General features: G+C 31.8%; 2 protein-coding genes across 3 annotated transcripts in view; one reads left to right on the top strand and one right to left on the bottom strand.

Moving 5' to 3' along the window:
- Nucleotides 1–2,474, bottom strand: part of LOC133188506 (ubiquitin carboxyl-terminal hydrolase 40-like) — a 41,959-nt gene extending 39,485 nt beyond the window's left edge. For both annotated transcript variants that reach the window (XM_061323965.1, XM_061323964.1), the window contains exons 1-2: nt 2,183–2,474; nt 387–451 (exon numbers count right to left, since the gene is read on the bottom strand). In XM_061323965.1, the coding sequence (XP_061179949.1) occupies nt 387–451; nt 2,183–2,375 (258 nt within the window). In that variant the 5' untranslated portion in view covers nt 2,376–2,474. The remainder of the gene's footprint in view (nt 1–386; nt 452–2,182) is intronic.
- An 8,681-nt stretch (nt 2,475–11,155) lies between these two features.
- LOC133188502 (ras-related protein M-Ras-like) lies at nt 11,156–22,557 on the top strand. Its single transcript, XM_061323958.1, has 5 exons — nt 11,156–11,847; nt 13,266–13,419; nt 19,209–19,308; nt 19,800–19,879; nt 20,778–22,557. The coding sequence occupies exons 1-5, from the start codon at nt 11,667–11,669 to the stop codon at nt 20,845–20,847; spliced, it is 585 nt and encodes a 194-aa protein (XP_061179942.1). The 5' UTR covers nt 11,156–11,666; the 3' UTR covers nt 20,848–22,557.
- The last annotated feature ends 2,777 nt before the right edge of the window (nt 22,558–25,334 follow it).

The raw sequence follows: 25,334 nt of genomic DNA, 5'->3' as shown, positions 1-25,334 counted from the left end.
TAATCATTTAGATATACAGTCAAACCTCGTTATCTCAAACTTCACGAGACCAATAAATTACTTCAAGATATCCAAGGATCGAGATATCCAGGGTAAAATATCTAAAAAATAAGCACTTGGGACTTCAAAATCACTTTGGCATATCCATGGTATTAGAGATATCCATGTTCGAGATACTGAAGTTCAACTGTATATTTGAAAAGTCTGTCTTCTTGTTCAAAGTCCTTTGGATGAGATTGTTAATGATGTTCATCAAACTCTGATCAAACTACACAGAAAAATATATTCAAGTTTTCTATCAATACTTGAGGGTTAAAAACACCCAAGTAACTCTGAGTGGAGTAAATTAAAATCTCCTTCCTGTTGCAAACTTTATTGAAATTTACCTTTTCGCCTGAACTTCTCTTGGCAAGACTACCCAACTCCTCCTCACCAAGACTAAACAGGGCATCTGGAATAATAGTTTGATTTAAGAGAGATACTAAGATAATCAGTAAAACTAGTTATAGCAAAGTTCTGGGGACATGCAAATTTACTTTGCTAATTCCGTAATTTGTTGTACCTGTATAACAATTTCCTTATAAATAGTGAATTCATAATATAGTTTTTTTTCCTTCAAGTGTGTCTACCAAATGTATTTAGGGAAGTATAAAATACAAAATTTACTTTGGAGTTCAAAGGTTTTTAAAAGATTTGAGTTTCAAAAATAAATACTCACAAAATTATGTCAGTTCAATTTGAACAAAAAAATTAGATCTTTGAAAATTCTTTACAAAAAAATAAATTTCATTATTTTTAACTTCTAATGAACACAAAATCAGTTTGCTAAAACCATATATTCACTTATCCAAGTTCAATATATTGCAAAAAACTTCACTATATCCATCAATTCACTGTATCCATGGTCATACTAAACAAGTTTACTGTAGAGAATTTTAAGAAATAGTTAGATCATATCAAGTAAAATTTTAGAGATTAAGAAGGGGAAGAGAGAGCGAAGCGCCTGAGCCCCCTTCTTGATCACTAGAATTTTACTTAATATCATCTTACTTAGAACATAGCCCACTTTTTCATTGGCTGATCCAAAGTTCTGTGCCTATCAAATTGTATCCCTCTTAAGTCTTTGTTTATCAAATCTGTCAACTGAAAATTTGATAACACTGTGAACATACGAAATTCTTAATGATTAATTAATATAATAAATATTTAATGAATGCTTTTTGGATGAAAAAGTGGGTTTGATTTTTAACAGCTTGAAGAAAAAAGTAAAGTCAGATTTCTATCCAGATTAAATTAGTTACTTTTCCTTTTTTATTATTCAGGATGGGAACGACTTTACCAGTCCCCAGAAAATCGCGCTAAACTATAGTGTCGTCGTAGGTGACTTCAGTATATAGAAAATCGCGTGAGCGATCAAAAAAAATAAAAAGTATGAGGTTTTTGGCCTTTTTGACCCCAAAATCGAATTCTACGGTTAAAAGTTTAGTTTAAAACTTTGTTTTTAAATGAAGTTTTAAACCGCGTTCTCTGATAAAAATTAATGAATATTGTTTATTCATTGAAAAATCAACAAAAAAATAATTGTCAACGAAGCGTGTGCGGTGCATGCTTAGTGTCATTTCTTTCATACTTAGCCATTTTTTCATGTAAACAAACCAACGAAATGCCAATGAAGCTGAATTAAGATCTAGAAAAAATACAGAAGCAACTGAATTTCTTAATTAATCTAAAAGAGCGAGTCACTAACCCTAATCTCTCGGATGGTATGCGAGGACTAACCCTAATATTCTGGGTAGATGCTAAGACTAACCCTAATCAGTTAAATAATGTGCGAGGACTAACCCTAATCTCTCAGATGGATGCGATACTAACCCTAATCAGTCTAATACTTGTGCAAGGACTAACCCTAATCTCTCAGGTGGGTGCAAATCTAACCCTAACCAGTCGAAAATATGCAAGACTAACCCTATCAGTTGAGTGACAAAAATCATACATCATAATGCAATGAGCGTGCGGATCTTGCAGATATGGGGACCGGTAAAGTAATTTCTACCCATTAATATATTGTTTTTAAATATTTTTGCTCAGGTTGAAAATACTTATTTCTCTCCATGAAATATTGAAACCAGTACCGGTATTACTAAATATTTAGATGGTGTATGAACATTTCCGAGACAAGTACCTCTGAACTCGGTTGTAAAAAATAGTGTCTGTAGCAGAGAATTCAGGTAGCACGTGGCGCCTTGATTGCTGATGCCACACAATCCACATTTCGCTCGTTTTGATGGTGGCTGAGGCAATCCGGGCTTGGACTGATGAAGAGCCGACTCGAACTGCTCTCCATCTTCTGCGAAGAGACCTTCAAGTCCCAGCATATTCTCTCTCTGTTTTACCTTTCACAACTGATGGCATCAGTTTGAGCTTCACAGTCCTAACGCAAATGCAAATTGAGCTAGTTGAAGATTTGTGAGGAAAGGAAACAAACCTGCATGAGTTTCATAACTTCCGGTAATGGACTTCATAGAATTTGACTAAAAACGGCCCTCGAATCCGGAAAAATGGTAAGAAAAAAAATACACTGCACCTCAATTTTCTACATGTAGTGTATTTTGGGGAGGGCGAGTGCCAATGGTACTCTCTCAAAATATGTCAAGCTTCGTCTATGTGCCTCAAAATATTTGTAATCCATGTACAGGGTATCAATGCAGTTAAGGTAGTACTAGTTAGAATAATCTAACTGTGTCTCGGGACAAGCCCTCACCAGTTAGAATACGTCCCATATACTTGCAATGTAGCAAATCGGAGTGGATCCACTCCGAAATGATTTTGAAGAATTCAAAAGGAGTTGCACTGAAAATAACTACCAAATTAATCATAACAAACCTTTTTGAGATGGTATATGTCTTTTAACCTAAAAAATAATCCATATAAATACGAAAAATCAACTCATTTTCTCAACGTTTTTTCCTCACTTCAAATTTAACGCCATATTGACATTCGGAACTCTCTAGATTGTTTATAGAAGATGCACAGAGTACGAGTTATCGCCCGTGTTTATTTTGCTACATTGCCAATACACGGAACGAATTCTATCGTTAAACCGGGTCCGTAGGACAATATCATTTTAACGATAGAACGTTCTATCTAAATTAACTTGTGCAGTCTGTAAATATGCAATTATAATAAATCCCTTCTACACTTTATATTAATAGAATGAATGACCATGAGAGAAAGATATTTATTTTTATGATTGGAATTATTGATTTTGAAGATCAGTAATGTTATATATTGAAAGTGTAAATTGTTATGTTCAAATTACACTATATATTTTATGACCAAGATATTTGGTTACTTTGTTCAAAGTGAACAGATGATTTTTTTTATTTTAATGGAATATATATATTTTAATGTATACTGTATTAAATTACAGAATCCATATACATGTTTATGACATCATACATACATGTGGTAATTAAAGCCTTTTCCCACAGAATGGTGAGGAACTATTTGTTTTAATTAGTAATATTTTTTATGCCTTTATATGGGAGAAAATATGTAAAGTCTATGTATCAGTTGTAAGAGTTATCTCCCTTAATTGAGAGTCAATGTACATATAAAGATACATCTTGTCTATAATATATCATTATCAATATGTTATCTATGAGAGCTAGATGTATGTATAAATGATGCATTAATAGGATTGATTTGATGTGATATAATATTGTTGTTTTATTATATTTCAGGGCTATGTTAATATATACTGCTCACTGTGTCAATAAAATAGACCTGAACCTGACAGAGGCGTGCTTGTTTATTTACACAAACCCCTGTTACATTATATATTACATTGTGTTAAAAAATGATGCGTTATCATTGCTATAGACATCACATATCACATCTAATTTCATATCATGCTAATAAGCATTGGTGTCTAATGCAAGATTAAAGGAAATTCAATTTCTCTAGAATTGAATTCATTTATTTCTTTTACGGGGTACAAATGAAAACTTTTTACAAGTCCATTTCTAAGACGTCAAAGAACCTTGAATCATACTGAGATGCATCAAATGAAAATTGTACGTTGCACGAAAAGATTTCAATTTCAGGCTTCATTTTGAGGCTTTTAAAAATAAATTTAAGAGTCATCCTTCCTGGCTGAGGAGCGGACATCCTTTTAAAAAAAATAGAGGTAAAAAGATTATCTCTGGCTCAAAATATCCTCCACTAATATGAAACCCCTTTGGGGGGATTACTATCCTGTACCCCCTTCAAAAACACTGGAAAACCTGGATCCGTCCCTATAGTTGATCCCTGATCCTATTAATACTAAATATGTCAGACCCTTTCATGACACAATTAAAACACACAATCAAAGCTTGTCAAAGTTTTCAGGTCATTTGTCAATCATATTTCCGACTTGTTTCCACTTCCAAAATTTATGCTACCTGCCTGAGAAATTTTGGTTATTTAGTAAGATTTAGACTACTATGTACGTTTAATTACATCATGATTTGTGGTTGTGATATAAAGTTGACTTGTAAAGGGATTTATTTAGTTTAGAGGGAATAGTTCCTTTTTGATAATACGTGTGTAAGTTAAGGTCAGACGACACGTTGCTCAATGATATATGATTTTTTCTGAGAATTTGTCATTGAAGTATTGCTATTTTAACAGGTTTCCTCGTAAAAAAAGTAATGGTACCTTACCAGGCATTTATGCAAGATATCAGAGGATGCTATTTATACTATATTACCCTATTGGAAATCACTACCACTGCCAATATCACGTGTGAGGGTGTGTGTGTGTGTGTGTGTGTTTGTCTTTATCTACTTAAACATTTTGAAAACAGTTTTAAAAACCACAAGTTGATGATGATTATGTTGTATATTACGGAGAGATACAAAACAGATATTCAAGCAACGTCACTGTAGGAAAGCCGATGACCGTAATATAGTTTACGGTCATCAAAACATGTCGGCCGAGCTGATCGGTAAGAATTTTTCATTCAAGATATCAAACATTTGTTAGCATATCTGTGTAAATTCCGCTGAAAATTGAATGTACGCTAATGAAAACTTGCTATTGGTTATTATAGCTTACTTGAACTTAAGAAAATAAAGCTGTAGCACGACCTCAAAGTTTCTGAGAATGATGACCGTAACAAAATATTAAGATGACCGTAATCGAGGTTTATTCAGTGAAGTGGGATGACCGTAAATTTATGATGACCGTAATATCAAACAGAAAGCGTCAAAATAAAGATTTGAAGTGTACACGTGCCAAACGTTTTTACGATCGGCAACGATTCTGTGTGCGATCATACAACTACATGTAAGAAAATATAATAAACATGCGATTGTGCAATTTGAAATTCACTAAATACCCTTAACAGTTTAATGAAATATAATAAGAGATTACCGATTTACATGGACTGAAACAGAACAGGACACCGAGCATTTGATTTTTAAGAAGGGGGGGGGGTGACAGATTTTCTAATCTTCTGCTTGGATAATGTCCACATTTTAAGACAGCAAAATCAAAAATCCAGAACTTAATTGTCTATTGGCACTCGATTAAAATAAATCCGATACTAACAAAAAGTATTGGAAGGACCGAATTTTAGGAATATAGAAAAACAGGTTTTATTGTCTATGGAATGGCTGTTCAATCACAGGAGTCAGCATACCTATAAATTTTTACCGAGATTTTCAGTAAATAAATAAAAAAAAAACACTATACTATAAAAATAACAATTACAGGAGTTGGGATACCTATCAATAAAACTAAAATTACAAGTGTTATCATTTTACTGAAAAGTTTTATTATTATAGTATTTATATTTTTTATTTACGGGATACGGAAAATTTCGGGGAAATGATAGGTATGTATCCATTTTGACATATTTTATTGCTTTCTTACAAAAGTCGTCATGTTACAAATTTTATTTAAGAAATAAAATATGTCAGAAAGGCCATATTCCAACTCCTATGGTTCAATTAATGATAGCTTACTCTATAAAACTCAATTCAAATCTTTATTGCCTCTAAGTTGTACAACTCATCGGGATATCACAAAATGTGACGGGGGGGGGGGTAGTGAGGCTGCTTCCTTCCACTTTTTTTAAACAAACTTTTTACTGTAACAGTTGAATTGTCCATTGAAAGGTTGGTACCCCCCCCCCTTTTTTTTTGCAGTATAGTTAAAAAATAAAGTGCCCCGCCACAGCATGATACGCCCGTCAAATATTGTTCAATTATCACAAACATTTTAGAGTGCAAGAAAATCAAGTCAACCTTGATACACGGATTTCCATGATTTTTCCATTCCTTATAATATTTGTTTATACATTTCCTGTGGTGTAGGCATGAATTATAACAAATATTACATTATAGATCCTCAACTGGTTGTGTTAGAGCTTGACAAATGCCCATCTGCAGCCCCCCCCCCCTTTCATATTTGTGAGACATGATGCTCTGAAATTTGTTAGTTGATATTTTCAAAAAATTAAATAAAAATATCATATTATTCAATATGAATTTAGTCTTAACAACTTAATCTATACCAAATTAATTTTAAAATAAAAGACTGGCCATCAAATGAAATATGCTATAAACTGACCAGCAGTTCTTCTGTTTAATTCCCAAAGAATACAGATAAGAACTGCTTGATCAGATATGCTCTAACAGAAATGATTGAGACAGCTAGCCTTCCTACACTGAACTCATTAATTAATCTTTAACTGGATGCATGTCCACTCATTACTCCCAAAGGATGAATGGATCTGCGCTATCTGCTTTGTAGTGCAATTAAAATGCATATTTATGTCATACTGAAATTAAATTTGAAAACAAAGATTTTTTTTTTCAATTTGTTACAAAGATTTATAAAAAGAAAAAAAATGTAATCTTGATGCAACATTTTTAATAAGGTTTCTGCTTGACTCTTAGATTTGTAGGGACGATCTACCATAATTAAAACTTTTTTTTTGAAATACTTGATTTTTTTTTTTTAGACTCAATGTCAGACTGGTTTTAAGCTGCAATTCATATGGAGAACCGGCATGCTAATTCCAATATCACCCCCCTTCCGAGTATAATTAGTTTTAATTAATTAGTTTAATATAAGAGATCAAATTAGTTTATAATACATAAAATACGATAACAAATTAGTTTTAATTACTTTTCACCAAATTCATTTTAAAAGTTAGGCTAGCCGACAAAAACTATGTAATCCAACATGGCTGATTCCTCTGCCCAATTCCCAAGAGATATAGATAACACCTGCTTGATCAGAGATGCTCTACCAGTTAGCTCCTCACACTAAACTCATTAATTTCTCTCTAATTTGACATGCAATTTTCTGTTATCAAAATTCTCCTTGACCAGTGCTTGATAATTACACCCATGGGAGAGGTGGAATTTCTCTTGTAACATTATATTTGTTATAGATTGCTGTAAAGTATATAATGAAAAAAATAAGTATTTTCTTGATTTTAACATTTTTTAATAAGGATACTGCAACAATTTACATTTTTTGGGATTGTGTGATATAATAGTAAAAAGAGAGTTTTTTTTTTAAATTTCACTTAAATTAAAGGTCACAGTGACCTTGAAATAGGTCGCGACACACCTTCTACCTAAGATGCATAAACTGGCCAAGTTTGATGATTCTAAGTCTTATAGTTTTCTAGTTATGAGCCGGACAGGATTTTTCCATATTTGGCCATAGCATCTTAATTAAAGGTCAGAACGACCTACTTTTTGTGCGCGACACACCGTCTACCCAAGAAGTATCAGCTAACATAGTTTGATAATCCTAGGCCTAATAGTATTAAAGTTATGAGCCGGACACGAGAAAAGCTAACAGACAGACAGACGGACAGACAGACGGACATGAACGCCATAACATAATACGTCCCGTCTAAAGACAGGCGTATAATGATACTTCGGTACTTTGTGAATAAAATTTGATTGTGAAAGAAGTTGAAACAATCCCCCCCCCCCCAACACACACATTCAATATAGGATTTTTCGAATTTGGACAATTTTCCTTTTTTATTTTGCTTGTCAAACTTTCTAAGGTAATTTTACATTTTTATCCCCCCCCCTTTTTTTTTTTTTTTAAAAAAAAAACGATACTACGTGCCTGCAAATAAATTCTATTCTGTTGAAATATATTATATGAGATATTATAACTGCAATAATTTTAGGTAAAATTTTGCGAGCCCTCCAGTTCGTTTTCCGTAGTATCTCCTTGATTAACATAGTTAAGTTTAATTTCTGATATTTATGTAGGTCAATTTTAATGGTTAAAAACGATATATCACAATGACCGATTGCCTTATTTGAATTTAGCTATATATTATACATCGAAATAACACTTCCTAAACAGAATTTACTCTGATTTGTGCTATTTTTTTTTTCATGCGTTTAATTTACGATCGCTATTTCCCAGTTATACGATCGCTTAATAAACGATACATGTCGTTGACGACCGCCTCGCAGTTTTCAAAATTTCCAATTAAAAGTTGTTTTGATGATAATGTATACAGTTTTAATTTTAAAATGTTTTGTTCATACCTCTAAGAATGACCTTCAATGTCGATAGATGATAATAATCTAAACTATCTCAAACCATGGAAATTCGATGTTGGGACCATTGTCGATTTGATCCGTAACATTTGCACAGAAATTATTTTACAAATTTACTAGCATTATTTACAGCTGGTTATACTCCAGCACATACAAAACTGCTTTAACATACTCCCTACGATACTTTCTTCTTCAATGATTTTATCAGTGTTGCCGATCGCATCAGAGTTGTTTACAGGGGTGTTATAGAACATGTAGAATTGATGTTAAATAAGAAATAAAACATGTAACATGATTTTGTACAAAGATTACGGTCATCTATATAATTGTTTTACGGTCATCATCTTCTCGCTGGAATGTGTTTGTTACGGTCATCATACTGCAAAATTTCGAATGCCTTTTATCATTTCATTTTCTTTTGTTTGGGTAAACAACAACTACTGGTGTGGAGATAACATCGATGTTCGTTTAACCATTACCTTAAATTATTCAGTTTTATTGAATAATGTTTATAATCGCCGTCGAAAATTTTCAACCGATCATCTCAGCCGACATGTTTTGATGACCGTAAACTATATTACGGTCATCGGCTTTCCTACAGTGAACGTGTCGTCAGACCTTAAGAGAAAAAAATCACTTTCTGTAAATATTTCCCTTCTGTTGCGATGTATTAATTGATTTATTTTGTCTATTTTAAACAGATACATGTTTTATTTAAATATAATTTAATTTTTTTCCAAGAAATATTCCCTAGAATGGTTTAATATGGAGTTGTCTTGAGTCTGTGCTTTAATTTTAATTAACCATAACTTTTGAAAAAAGAAGATGTACATATAAAGATCTACATGTAGCGTCTGGATTTTAAAATGGATCTCTAGATTAGTTAGGGTATAAGAGTAAAGTATCGTTTTATTTTAAAAGAAAGACACTGAGCAACCGAAATGATTGACAAACAAACAAACAAACAAAAAAAAGCCTGAAGAAACTTTGCCCCACCCCACCGCCGCCAAACAAATGTTAGCGGGAACTGAGTTTTGCAATTACTCAAAATTCTGAAATCGGGGAAAGGGAAGCCCAAATCTCACTCCTGTATTCGTACAGTAACGGGAAGGTCTCAATCATACTGCAATAAAAAGTGGCCGGGGAGGGGGCGTCCCAAACCACGGCCAAAATGTACTATCCTCTTCCAGGAGAGAGAGCTATATACGGACTCCGGACCATGGCTTAAGGTCAAGATCTAGTAAATGAAAGGTGCCTACAGATTTTTCAAATTTGAGAAGCGAGTTTTTTTTAATGATCCTTTACAAATATAGCTTGGTAAAATAAGGTGTATCGGGACATAATTTTTAGGTAAACTCAACGAAAAACATGTTTTAAACTATCATTTTCAAAGAAAAATGAAGAAAGTCATGCATGTATAGATTTTGGAGTTTTTTCCATTTGAAAAAAAAGAAACGTATCAATATTGCCCACAGTCTCTCAGAAAACGGTTTTCAGTATCTTCCTGGCCTCTACTTTGAAATGATATCAAATTGAATATAGGTATCGGGGTTACTTGTGACATGATTTCAAATTGAATTCCATGAAAATGCTTCATTTTATACAAAATTCTATTGCAGCCATAAAATTAAGAGGATCGATGTGGGGATGGGAGGAGGGAGGAGCACCTGCCTTTGAAAATATATATGATAAGAAAATATTTCTATATGTACATACTTTCAAAATAAAATTATATGTTTATACGTGTAATTTATTTTTGAGAGGAATCAAATGCTGAAGTACTCTATTCGTTTATTCAACTCAATTCTTTACTCTATTCGTTTATTCAACTCAATTTTTTTAATGTAACACGTGTACAGTGATGGATATAGATCTAGAGAGGGTTTTACGGGGGTCGCAACCCCCACCCCTTTTGATTTTGGCAATTTAAAAAAGAAGGTAAAAGAAGACAAAAAATAGAAGAAAGAAAAAAAAAGAGTTAGAAGGGATGATTAAGAGATAAACAGAACTACATGTAATATTTATCCAGTATATTGAAGAAAGTGTTGAAAAAAATTATGCATTAATTCTCCTGGGGTAAATCGGAATTTTGAACGACTTAAATGTCATTTCCTTAACACAACCAGTGTTTTTTGAAATATTTATTTTTATGTTTCTAACAAAGCCTGGTCTATTTGTTATGCCAAACAAACAAAAATCCTCAACCGTCCGCTTTTAAATACTTCTTGACCCACGCCTAAAAGGCTAAATGTGTGTTTTATCCTGAGTGTATTAATTTACTCTCAGTTCTGAAATTATTTAAAGCACAAAATATTCACTCTCGTGTGATGATGAGTTATTTTTTATCGATTCATCCTGATCGACCGAACTCTACATCCTTTCTGTCAAATATCCTGGATCCACCCTGCATATTTTAAGTTTGTTTACACTGCATGGTTCTAAAATTAGACAACTTAAAATAAAAGCCAATCACATTCCGTGTTTTACAAGGCTTCCTTTATAAACCAATAAACTGTCGTTTCACAACCGACTTTAGCGTTTAAAGAACGTCATGGCAGTGAATTTTGAGGATCAAAGTTCTCGAGGAATCGGACGTAACTTATTGTAGGGCCTACGGGCTACACTGTCTACAGAAGATAAGATTTTCGGGACGCGAAAAACAGATACCAGAGTTTATTTGCTGACTTCTTTTACACGTGTTGTGAAATGCTGTTGGATTCATTGGTCGGGTTGTGAAATCGCATGAAGATAATTTTGATATTTTATGACTCGTGTATATTTTAAAAAGCATAACTAATATGTGAAAATGACTATGTGAAATTCTGAATTCAATCTTCTTAGATCCCTACTTTCATCGTTCATGGATGTTGGCATTACAGTGTGGTAATTCGAATTTCCTCCAAACATCAGACACATTTCAATATTAACTGATTAAGAAGGATTGTCAATTATTTCGATCTGATGCCACTGTGGATTTTTGATGTTTTATCTGTTTCTATTTAATTTTGTTGAGTGATATCTTAAAGATAGAATTGTAAAACATAATCAAGGACATCTTGAGGAATAACTAGAAGGATGTCTAAGTCCCACAATGAAATAACATACAAACTTGTGGTGGTGGGAGATGGAGGTGTTGGGAAGTCAGCCCTGACAATCCAGTTTTTCCAGAAACTTTTCGTGGAAGATTACGATCCAACAATTGAAGACTCCTATATTCAGCACACAAACATTGATGGCAAACCCTGTGTACTTGATGGTAGAAATTTATTTTTTATTCCTACTTTTAATGATACATATATGTGATTTGAATGTGGTGAAATTCATCTCAGTTTAAATGTAAAATGTCAATATGACACAACGGTAATCATGATTTATTTCCACAGACACATGCATGATTGTACATGTATAGACATTTTATGCAAATAATTCCTGTTGATATTGTAGATAGTAATTTTCAAATAGGTTTCTTTTGAAAAAAATTGATGTGTTCCATGAATAAGGAAGGGGTTTCATTTTTTTTCTTCTGTTAAACTTATCTGGTTTAATTAATGGCTTGTGTGTTTCTGTTCAAAATTAAAAAAAAAAAAGAAGAAAAAAAGTCAAATCATCATGAAGATGTGGAAACAAAGGAACACTTAAATAATTCAATTTCCATAACTAGATTCTGAACAATACAAAGTAAATCTTGTTTGGCAGCTTAGTATCTTCACAATAATAAATACCCACATATCCCCAGATGACAGAGTATGATTGTCAGGTACTTGCTATGCAGGCCATTTTATGTGGTTTAAATGTTGTTGACTTTATCTATTTACCTTTAGATCCTGTAAATCAATTTAAACCTTATGCCTGATGGCACTATTTTATGTACGGTAAAATCCTGGTTAAATGACACAGGAGTGTGTGGTTATTTTCAGAACTCTTATCCTGTTTTTCCTTGTAATAATTTGTGGATTGAAAAACTGCTTGGCTTATTTTGTATATGATATATAAACATACATAAGTCATAAATGTGAGTCCAGAAATGTTATAATTCCATAGTATTTAAGTTTGTGAGCCATGACGCAGTCTTATTCTCTCTTGACACAGTACTGCACCAGACTGCACGGCACACATTTCAATATCGCCATCATGCATGGCTAAAAAACATGACAAACTGATAAATAAATTGAACATATACAGTGCATATAATACCTGGAACAGCCCCGCAGGTGTATCAATCATATATATAAAACTTCATTTCTTCCACCCGTATTCATTTAAAAATATATACATGTATTAATAAATTCCAAAACATGAGACTTTAATTCAACATAATAATATTAAAATTTACAATTTCTGGTAATATTTTTCATGCAGTTAGCAAGTTTAGTTTATTTTATTTTTTTTTCTCATATGTATTTTGCTACCCAACATGAGTTTGATATCCCTTTCCTACATGTCCTACAGTTTTTTTTATGGCTCAACATGAGTTTGTTACATGTGTCATTTTTGGACATGTTGAATAATTCCTTTATATAATATATTATCTATAATCTTATTATTAATTATTAATCTATATTCAAGTTCTAGACTTTTTCTTGACACGTTTTTCAATGCTTGACATACTTGTAGTATTACCCTTATTGACGTATACTTGTATTTGAGTGCTAGACTTTTTTATAACTTTTTCAGTGTTGGACACTGCGGGTCAGGAGGAATTCAGTGCGATGAGGGAGCAGTATATGAGAAAGGGGGACGGATTCTTGCTGGTGTACTCTGTTACGGATGCTCACAGCTTTCATAACATCCAAAATTTCCACACACAGATCCTCCGCGTCAAGGACAGGTAATGCCAAAGTTCAAGGTCATATGAAACTCACAAAGATATATTGCTGTAGCTTAGACAAGGTTTTTTTTATAGGAAAAAACTAAACATTCTATAGTTTGAAGTAATATGCATTAGTGAATGTACAGACGATAACTGAAAAATTCAATTCATTTACACAAGAAGCACAATGGCCTGGCTTGCTGTCCAATCCCATTTTGTGGTATAATTAGGGAATATGAATTTACTGAAATATAACTAATATTGATTATATTTAGAAAGTATGGATGATGACACAATAAAAGGGTATCAGCACACAAAATATTATATGTATCATGAGGCACAGTCATGTAATGGTAACAGTACATGTTTATGTGATTATGGCTAATAAAGTTATTAACAAAAGAGTGGTCAGTCTAATTTTATTGATAGTCTTGATAATACATGTAATAGGTTGAGAATAAGTATTTTGATACATGTGATAAGGAGGATTTTTTTTTTTCAAAAAACTTTTATTTCTTAAAAAAAATTAATCTCATCTTCTCCTCTCCCCCCAAAATTAAAAAAACGTCTAGAACATCTTAAACACTATTTTGATATAATTATATATATATAGGATATCCCAAAAGCTAACAATCCTTGAAATATTAGGTTTATTAAAAAAAAAAAATACTATAAAAAGTCTTTTTTATGATAAGTAAAAAAAAAACAACATTTTATTTTTTGTTTTTTTTCAAAATCTTAAAAATTTTGGTCAATCGGTCTTGAAAAACAACTAATAGAAAAAAGTGGCTTAACCATAGTGAACATTTTTTGAAGACCAAATCACCTGACGTGTTTTATTTTTAATATTTCCTCCATGGATAGGCAGCTGTTTTAGAGTTACAAAATGAGTCGTTAAAAGTTAACTGTTTTAGCACCTATGTCTAGGAATGGTAACCTTCAGTTTGAATGTTAAGAAATTATCAGTGACAGATTATTTATTATGGTCAAGATCATCTGTTCTGAGAGAAAAACCATTACTTAAGAATGGAGGAAGCACTTCTCAATTCTTTTCTTTTGTATAAAACCATTTCCTGCTCTTGTATCTGTTCCGTAAATTAAAAGTTGGAAAAAAAGAGGGGGGAAATTCTAAGTCTTGTCACTGAATTAAGTGGCAGAGAATCTAAGAGTTTTAAAGGAAACCAGTTTCTCAAAGTTTGAGGGTCAAATTTAAGTATTTCCTGTGTTTTGTAATGGGAGATTGAGTGGGATTGAATTATTTTTTAAATACCTTTTGACATTTAATGATAGCAGTTTTCTGCCTATATGATTTTGGTATTCATAAGAAGAATATTTATTTTTTAATGCTTTTTGTGTTCAATTTAAATAAGATTTATAAAAAAAAAAATAAAATAAAATAAAATAAAGAAATAAATGAAAAACTTTTCAAAGGTTTTTATGACAGCATTTTTCTGCCTGCATGATTATGCTAATAATGTTCTTTTACCACATAAATTTTAAATATGTTAAAAAGATTAGAAAAAAAATTACAGAATTTCATTGCAGTTGGTTCTATGTGTCACAGTGAACAAACGTTTTTACAGCTTTCCTTGTTGACCTAGAGGGCCATGTTATCTTGATGGTACTGGAGTAATAAATGCATTACAGCATTTTTTGCCAGTCATTTTGTACTCTCTTGTCATAAGATATATTAATAAGCCTTATTTTTACCCAGATGGTGAGGAGATAACTTTGCCACTAAATGTCACTGAGAAATTTTTACAGAAAATGAGCTCCTTCCTTTTCTATAACCAGCTGTAAAAGGAAGGAATAGTTTGTTGCATATTGTTAGTATATTACATGACAGAATTCATTATTGATATTATTTGTTAGGTAGTGGTGTTGGCTGTGGTTGGGAATGGGGGAGGGGGTGTAGTACATTACATGACAGAATTCTTTATTATTGTCATTCACTTGGTGTTGGGGGTGGGTATGGAGGTATATATTACATGACAGAATTCTTTATTGATATTATTCATTTGGTGGTGGTGTTGGGGGTGGGTGGGAAAGGGGGGGGGGGGTAGTTTATTACAAGATAGAATTCTTTATTATAATATCATTCACTTGGTATTGGTGTTGAGGGTAAGGCACATGTATATTCCAACTATTTCATTTAAAAACTCGTATGAAATACTTTCCTCTCTGTGTGCTTTTATATCCTTATATTTGTTTTCTTTGATAACCAAAGCTATAGAATGCCAACAGAATTATGTATATATTTCACAAATAGAAACATAGGTCTTATGGATTAGGGTATGTACGGTAACGTTTGTGTATGTAGGTACATGTAATTACTATGTGAATGTAAAACTGGTTTATAACATGTGCAAGAAAAGCAACTCATGTAAACACACTGTATGAACATAATTAAGCCACATAATTTATGTACATACAAAAAGCAATTACCGTAATATGATAAAATTTTGTAAACATAATCAGAAGTAATGAGGAAAAAACCTCACATACAATATAGGAAGTTGATTTTTATAGCCAAGTGCTGTTGTTTAATTAGCTTTAATAACATATGCCCAAGGCATGTTATCCCACCAGGTTATATATAGCAAATGACTTCGTAAAATTTAAAACAAAACAAAGAAACAAAAAAAAACCTTTTAAACTTAAATCAACTGAAGGCCTTCCTGTACTTTAATATTCTTTTGAAAAAGGAAGTTGCCTGTTCTAAACATTTTAGTAATAAGTTTTTATATTGCTAAGAAGAAGGAAGAGGAAGAATTGTTGGATTCACATCCAGTTGTGTTGAATGGAATATTTAAGCTTACCCAGCTAATAATTAGAATTTTACTAGGACGGAGTACAATGTTATTTTTAATTAATACATTTGAATTCATGCAGATCGAGAAACTAATAAACAATGCAAAATTATTGTTAACTTTTTATTTTCATTAAATATCTTGGACAACTTTGTATTTTAGAATTATACGGAAAAAAAAAATGGTAACAAGTTTCAGTTTGTGTAAACTATGGTTCATTGTTTCAGTGGTTTGGAGGGGGGGGGGGGGGGGTGGTAAATTAAAAGTTTTCTTGTCAGTATAATTGCACAAATGATTATGAACATAGATTTCAAAAATACATATGTAAAAAAGTAAATATTTAACAAAAAGTGAAAACTAAGAAAGGACTTGAGATGTGACTTTTTGAAAATTACTTCACTGTACATAAATTGCATGTGTGGGTGGGGGTCTGATATTGCTAATTTACATTTACATTTAAATTTCTGTTTTGTTTATTCTGCATTCCTTATATATGTAAGTTTGTAGGTATGTAGAAAATTTTAATCTATCTTAATGCTCTGTGGGAAGTAAATAAAGTGGACAATGCTTTTTTATTAATGAAATATCTCTCGTACTCGTAGTCAGATTTAAATGATTCTGTTAAAGGATATATTTATCATTGGACAAATTAAAAAGAGGTTTAAATGTCTGAGGGTTTACAATGCTTGAGAAAATTGTGTGTAATGGATCTTAATCATCTTAAAGATTTATTGAGAAATAATGAGATTTATTTCATCCTGGTGGTTTATTAGACCTTGAATGTAATGATATTTAATACTGTACGTAAAAACAGCTCTGATTTTAGTTGAATACTGTGGGGACAAGTTTTGTATATTTATTTAGTTACTAATTAAGGACACCTTCGTATATCAGCCAAACTAATAATTGTATAGAAGGTAGTCTGAGAAATTGTATATACAATGTACATGTAGGATACCACAATGAATTGAACTGAACATATCTTATTGACAAAAAGTCAAAAGGATTAGACAATTTTTCTTGAACTATAGTCTTCTCCTACTACAACATTTTGTAAAATTGCCACTTCATATAGTTGTGTCTCGATCAGCCTTGTGTGCATTATATTCAGAAATCTTTTTTCATATCCATATGAGAAATATTTTGGAGGTTTTACAATTTTGTTGAGCAGACAATAATGGAGGTTGCCTCCCTTGTTTTAAGACTATAAATTATAAAGATTTGTTCAATAATTCTAATTGACATTCTAGTAGATGCATGTACTACTACAGCTAGTGTAGCAAAGGATTTAACAAATTTCTTGCTATTGAAATTTAAATTTTTCATCATATCATTTATGTACCCAGTGCAGAGTTGTTGTATGAAGTTTCACTATTAGCTGATGGTTATCCCAGGCTCATTGAACCAAAGTGGGGGGGGGGGGGGATTGCCAGACTGAGTATATACAGTAGAAAATAATGATTTGTTACAGTTGTGTCTCTACTAGGAATAATGTCTTGCGATTTTTTTTTTGCTTTTGTCAAGGCATTGCTGTTCGGGAAAAAAACAAAACAAAACACAAATTGTTTACTAGATTCAAATGAATTTTCAGTTTGGATGATATATTATTTTTAAGAGGTTATCATACATTTGTTGTATATAGGCATTACATATACTTTGGAATCATCAGATTTCGTGATTGCTCAATTTTCACAGAATACATGTACGGATACATGTACATGTACCTCTCATCCACGAATTAACATCCTCCACGAATTAATGAACTTTGGTTACAGAGTCATATTTCCTTTTGTAGGTATAAGAGAATACATGAAATTACGTCCCCACCAGCTGTAAAATTTAAGCAATCCATGAAAATTGGCCCCCACAAATTTTAATGATTCCTTAGTAGGTGTCAGAACTGGTAAAAGGGTGATGAAAGGCATAATTATTGGTTAATTATGACATTTTACAGCCTCTGCAATCATACTGTCTTGAATTTCAGAAACATGTTAGAGAAGTTATTCTTCTAGAATAGAGATGCAATAATAATTTTAGTGCTCTTTTTTAAAAACATGACATTTTGCTTCAGTATATTTGTTATATATATGATAAAATTATTTTTCACTTTATTGATTTCTGTTGCTATTTACAGCTTTGCTAGTTGCAATTTTATGTAGATTGTGCTCTTTTGATATTTTCAGATCTAATAATGACATATTTTTTTTATGGATTCATGCCGTGTGTTGACAATAAAACAACTTTTAATATGTGTACCCATATCAGATCACCAGGGGATATTTTTATTTATTATATCAGATACTGTTGGAATATTTCAAAACTCATATCCTCAGCTGTGTTTGATAATGCAGAAACTTTCTAGAGCTGAACTATAATTCTGAGAGGTTTTGATGTTAAACCTTTAATTTTTGGGGTAATTTATTTATGCTTTTCACCATGTCAGAAATACTGTAACTCAAGGTGTACATGCAACATTCAATAACACTTGTTATGATTTACGTAAACATACTAATTTCCATATCATATTTGTTTTCCTGATATAATAAATCCCTATTTAAAAAAAATCTGTATTTCATATGTCAATTAATACAACACAATATTGTCACCTAGCTCAGCATTGAACTTACTTGATCACGGTGTTAAATTGACATCATTTGAAAAAAAATAAGAGTACTAAGAAAACGAAGAATTACTTTAATTTTTAACACTAAGTGTCAGAAATACATGTAGGTTTGAACATGTTGAGAGTATAAACAGATGGTAAATAATATATGTATAAGCAGTGATTGTTTGCAATGCACTGAACATTTGAAATATCACATGTGGTGGATTAAAAATTATCAAAATTTTTGTATATTATGCATGCTTATGAATGTTTTCCAGTTTAGAAGTATACCTATTGTGATTCAAGAACTGATGGAAAAATCATCATTCAGTGCTTAAATAAAGCGAAAGAGATAATACATATAAGTGTATATATACTGTTGTGTTTTATAGGGACACCTATCCCATGATTCTGGTGGCCAACAAAGTGGACCTCGTACAACAACGGAAGGTCACAGAGGAAGACGGAAAGAATCTGGCTACAAGGCTAAATGTTAGTGTATATGACATATACAGTAAAAACTGTCTAATCTGACACCTGTGTAATCCGTTTTACTGTGAATTCCGACCTTTGTTTTCATTCCCACTTTACTATTTTCCATGTTCTCTACACTGTGTAATCCGACTCCCTGTCTAATCTGACACAGTGTCCCAGTGACTGTTGGATCAGACAGGTTACACTGTATATGGCAGATTCAGTTGTTAATGCTTTCAGTTTGTAACTTTGTATATGCTAACTAAATGTTGTATAGTTGCAATTACATGCATGTTGTATTGTCTAAATAGATTCTATCAATTCAAATATGATCAGTGTCCGCTGTGTTTCAAAAAGTTCTGACACTGTTATTCAAATATGGTTCATCTGAAAGAAAAAATGAAAAAGGTTATACATGTACATATATCACCCGTAACAGGGGATCAACAAGATATTTTGTTCACTAGATGAAGGAAAATCTGTATTCATTGTTTGTTCTTATTTTGTAGATACCATACATAGAAACAAGTGCCAAGGATCCACCCATTAATGTAGACCTGGCCTTCCATGAAGTTGTCAGGGTTATAAGGTTGGTTGGTTGTGAAGTTTCTTTCGATGAAAATACTGTAAACATACTTTTTTCCACTGAGTCATAACTCCACGGAATGACAATTTCTGTTCAATCTGCAGGTAGAAAATTATGCAGATTTTTTTGATTGCCAATGTATGACTTTAAATGTATTTTAAGTACACTATGGCAAATTTTCGCAGAAAATTTGTGACATTGTACATAGTGTAAGTTAATCAATCATGGAAAAATATACATCTACAGTATATTTTTAGCATTTTTTTTAAACTCATGGGTGTCAAATTTTGAATGGAGTGTACAATTTCACCTGTTCAGTAATCCAATTACCATATAAGTGGAATTTTTAGCAAGACACAAATTTAGCGATTTTTCATAAATAATTGGTGTTTGATTTTAGTGAGAAGTAATTTTAGCGATTTTGTGATGCCTAGAGAGATAACAGTAAACTCTGATGTGGTATAAATTGTTAGTGATATTAAATTTTAGCAAACTCAACTCCCTCGCCAAAAATGCCAAAATTGAATCCTCGCTAAAATTTCTGCTTATACAGTATTGTAAACAGGATAGACAACTCCTACTCTTCTAACATTGATTTTAAAAAAGTTTTGTAGGAAGAGATGTTTCATTCATAGATATCTTTTCAATTTCTTTTGTAAAAAGGGTCTAAATGCTGAATGCTTGGAATGAGAAAAAAATATCAGAAAAAAAATATCAACAAAGATATAGAACAAGTTGTACTCTTGATAAGCCAATGATATGGTCTTGAGCATTAAAAAAAGAACAGAAATATCATAGCTATAATGAATTTTTCATACTTTAAATGCTTTGAATTACCAAAAATCAAATAAAGTTGTATATATGATAAGCATATGAGTGTTGTATCTATCTGATTTCTTAGGCAAATGCCATTTGACCCCAAACAACATCGACGGAGAAAAGCTCGGAAGTCAAAGTGCACCATTCTGTGATGTCATCCTCATTGGAAAGACATAACCACACTTCATCGCAGTATCATCAGGATCATCGGGGGACCACAGGACTCCTGTAGTCAGCTCTATAGCCATCGTATCATCACAATCCAATACGGTATCATCGGGAGGGGGCGACAACTGGACTCCCGGAGCCATCTTCATAGAGGGAGGAGGTGGAGGTCCCTCTCTCTGTTCTTCAGTAGATTACTGCTTAGATTCCTTCTCCTCTGTTGGACCCCTGACAAACAAGGCACTTGTGCAGTTGATGGACAAGAATGAGCCTTTTACTACACTGGATTGCATCTCTAGTCATCGTCATACTTTTACTTTGTAGTTGAATTTTTGTTGTGAACAGCTCATATATATTTGGCATTGTTTGACTTGTATGAAAATCACCATTGTTTTGTTTCATAGAACTTTACCGTTGTTATTTAGTGATGCTTTGAAGACTGGTTGTCCTTATTTTGTTGATGTAAAGGAAAACCTTACAAGTTTCAGATAAACACTGTCATTTGTACATTCCTTGTCGCTGAGTCCATTCCTTGATGTATTATCCCCAGACTGTTTTTGGTAGGTTTAAAGAAAGGTTTGAATATTTTAATTCTTGTCCTTTGTTTCTAAGTAAAATTATATTTTTTCAGATATTGTGGATATATCATGAGAGAGTATTCCAGACTTCTTGTTATCTTGTCAAAAAAATCAAGTCCATTTAATTTAGATAAAAAAGAATCAACTCCATGCTCTGAAATTTACAACTAGGTAAATTTAATATTCATGGAAGATATGAATTATTGCACTTATTCTATAGCCATTAAGCAACTGTGTCAAACTTGATATTAAAAAGAAAAAGGTGATTGATGGGATTCAGAGTTTTAAGTGGGGGATCCAGGAGGGACTATGGAGTGGACTTTGCTGAAAGTGGTATGTTTCTTCAACAAGTATTGCTATTAAATGGCATTGGAATTGTGTTTTTTTTTCTTCAATATTTTAGATTTGTAGGAACATTTTATTAACCCAGATCTTTTGAAAATTTTTGTTTGATAGAGATGCTCAAATATACTGCCATAGTTATTTTAATTTGCCTGCTCAATACTTGTCACTTGTATTTACATATTAATTGACAAGTTCTCAATGAACAAGTGTAATACATCAAATGCTGTTAAATCTGAACAAAAACATCTTTACATTCCATTTGTTAAAAAATCACTACTAAAGTTTAGGTTTATACATTCCATGATATACAAACATTTTGTAGGTAAATGCTGGTTATCTTTTTTAGTGAGAAAATTACTGGTATTATGTTTGTTTATAGTGTTATATATTAATTCCAAGGTTGTAAAACGTATTAATAATTGTTGGCCTATTTTTATTGTTTGTAATTTGTTTTGTTGTTTGTTTCCAGTCCAGAAAGCCCTGTGATTTTGTTTTATTAATTTTAAGATAGTCAAATGTTTACAAAAACTGCTCTGAAAATTAATATTTTCCCCCACCATGAAGAAAAGAAAATGAAACCATGCTATAAAAGATTTTTATTTATTATTTATGCTAATTATGTATGGCAACAAAACCATTATTAGTGTAACATACTTTTGTGTGTATGTGTGTGTGTGTTTAATTTATATTTATTTGTAAAACTTTGACTGTAAGTATATTTTTTTTAATATGTCAATGAGACTTTTTAAATATCTTTTTTAATATTTTTCAGGTCGGTGGTTTTTAAGCTTTTGTAAAACATATTTGTTTTAGACAATTTAATTGATTGTCATAAAAAAAATAATGTTATAGCCTGTCCCACAATATTTCAACAATTTAGTTTTTGCATTATATTTCAATATACATGAATATCTTGGCTTTCAAAGTAGGTTTGATTATTGAAGAATTTTTTTTCAAACCAGTGATATCTCCTGTTTAATTAGTTTAACAACCCAGTTAATGAGTAGTTAATTTAAAGTCTGTGGAGATTTTATATTACAAAAATGGCTGCCACTTTCCAAGGGAATTATTATTATTTGTGGGTTTCTTTTGATTGACATCAGTGTCTTAATGACATACCAAATATTGGGTTCACCATTGGATGATCTATGGAATTAACAAATACTCCCTTGTAGGCTTGACACATTTTGCCGAAGATAACTTTTAAATCTCCGTAAAACTTTGAAAAATTATGTCATTCTGTAAACCAACTTTTATTTGCATGCAAGAATTATCTGTAAATTTTGTGATATTCTTTTACTTGGGAATATTTCTCACTGCAAACCAATTATTTATGTTAATTAGAATATTTCCTCAGTCGGTAAATTAGTAGTCGCAGATGGATTAAAAAACTTAGGAATCGCAAAAAGATGTTTACATGATTTTAATCAAGTTGTTTGTATCCAATCTGTCTAAAAATTGAATGATAGAATTTGTATGTTAATATTTACTTTTGAGACAAATGAGAATTTATTCCCTTATCTTCAAAAATGAGCTGGAAGTGTTCATGTTGGGACAGTCTATAATTCTATGACAAGGATATTGTCAAGTAGATAGAGAATGAATATTCAAAAAAGAAATGGAGCAATTTTTTTTTATCAGCTGTACTTGAATTTCCATCTGTATTATAGATATGCATAAGAAAATTGGAAGAGTTATCTCCTTTTGTTATATAAGGTACATCTGTTTCAAAGCAAATGTAACATTGTGTGTTGTTAAACCATGGCAAAAAAACCTGTATCTTTTTATGTTTGGTTTTTTTTTTTTGGTTTGTTTGGGTTTTTTTGTAGGAACTTATAAATGATTTAAAAAAAAATCATCATGTTTATAATAAAAAATGTAAAACTACCCTGAAAAAGATAGAAGATAGCTAGATGTACTATAGATTTTGTTGATATTCTGTATGTTGCTCTTGGCACATGTAGATTGTCTGTTTATGTGTCTCCTTTAGTCATGTTTTAGGTTGTCTCAATCACAAGGTTGTATACTGTTTTACATGTTAAATGTCATAAATTGGTTTAGTGATAAATAATAGAACAATTTATGTATGTTATGTATAATAAAAATGTTTTTCATTTTTAAATTCTATATAGTTTTAAATACAAATATTATAGAGAAATATTCTGCATAATTCTTTTTGATTATGATTTTGATAGCATAGTTATATATAAATCACCTATGAAAATAATTTTTTGTAAACAATTTCGGTCATTAACCAAACATTATTTGATTTTGATACTTATATTTTGAGAATTAGTTGTAATTCTGAGTGTAAAGGTCAGAATGTTTTGAAGATTAGGTTGTGATTAGTCCCGTGTCATAAGAAATAAATGTTCTCTCACACAATACACATGTATGTACATTAAAGTTGATTCATATGCTCTGCCTTGATTATAATAATTAACGTTTGATCATTAGACAAGAATAAATACACTGTCATCATTCTTCATGAAAAGATTTCATGTCTGCTGATTTCAACTGTTTATTTTTTCCCCTATGAACTGGAAATTCAGCTTCTCCCATTGTAATAACAAAAAAAAGTAGGACATATTCTAGTATTGAATATGATGTTTTGTAAATGACTGTTTTTCAGTGCATGATTAACACAAATGTCAAGTATGCTCATTTCTTTATAAGTATTCCTATGTTATTTATTTGACTGGATCAATCAGTAAATTTATATTATATACTGAATATGACTTTGAGTGTTCTTATTTCTTAAAGATTGCAAAGTATGTGTTGTAAGAAAAGGAGAATATGACACAACCTTGAAAGCTATTTCAATGGAATTCATCATCAGCATGAACTCGGAGGACTACAAACAATAAAATATTATCAGTTTTACAAAAACCTTTAATACACGATGTCTTATTAGCTCTTCTGAGCCAAAGGCTCAAAGAGCTAATGCTATGACCATTTGTGCGGTGTGCGTAAACTTCTTAGAATATGGGCCATAACTCAAGAACCCCTTGGCCAATTATTGTCAAATTTGTCACAGGGTATCCTTGGCCCAAGGGCTCCCATTTATACTAAAACTAGGGTTGTGACCCTTAAACAAGGGGAGATAATTAGGAAAATAGAAACAAAAGTACTTCTTCTCAAGAACCACTGGGCAGATTATCACCAAACTTACACAAAAGGATGAGGATATGTTGTAGATTAAAATTTGCACGGGGATTTACCCTGGGGCAAAGGGCTTGGTCTCAAGGTCACTTCAAAGTTGACCAAAAATTACATTTTATTAAAATGTTGATATTTTGCTTACTATAAGGACTAGGATCATCAAATCTTGTCAGTTGATGCATCTAAGGACCTCATATCATGTTGACTCAAAAGTAGGTCACGGTGACCTACTTTTTAAATTTTGTGGCCATTCTTTTTCAAAATGAATTGGAGGCATATTTTGAACAATTTAAGGCCTATGATCATCAAACTTTGTCAGTTGATGTATCTTAGGTCCTCGAGTACGTCAACTAAAAAATAGGTCACCTTGACCTACTTTTTGAATTTTA

The sequence above is a fragment of the Saccostrea echinata genome, unplaced genomic scaffold, assembly GCF_033153115.1.
Source record: "Saccostrea echinata isolate AGI-Se365-2 ecotype Australia unplaced genomic scaffold, CSIRO_AGI_Sech_v1 ptg000016l, whole genome shotgun sequence".
NCBI lineage: Eukaryota > Metazoa > Mollusca > Bivalvia > Ostreida > Ostreidae > Saccostrea > Saccostrea echinata.
Note: the sequence above shows the minus strand (reverse complement) of the source record. Positions and strands in the feature narration are given on the sequence as shown.

What these genes read in the sequence shown, in the direction of transcription:
- LOC133188502 (XM_061323958.1), top strand. Translation starts at nt 11,667, where the DNA reads ATGTCTAAGTCCCACAATGAAATAACATACAAACTTGTGGTGGTGGGA. An exon ending in CAAACCCTGTGTACTTGATG is followed by an intron (nt 11,848 to 13,265) that starts GTAGAAATTTAT and finishes TAACTTTTTCAG; the next exon opens with TGTTGGACACTGCGGGTCAG. An exon ending in ATCCTCCGCGTCAAGGACAG is followed by an intron (nt 13,420 to 19,208) that starts GTAATGCCAAAG and finishes TGTGTTTTATAG; the next exon opens with GGACACCTATCCCATGATTC.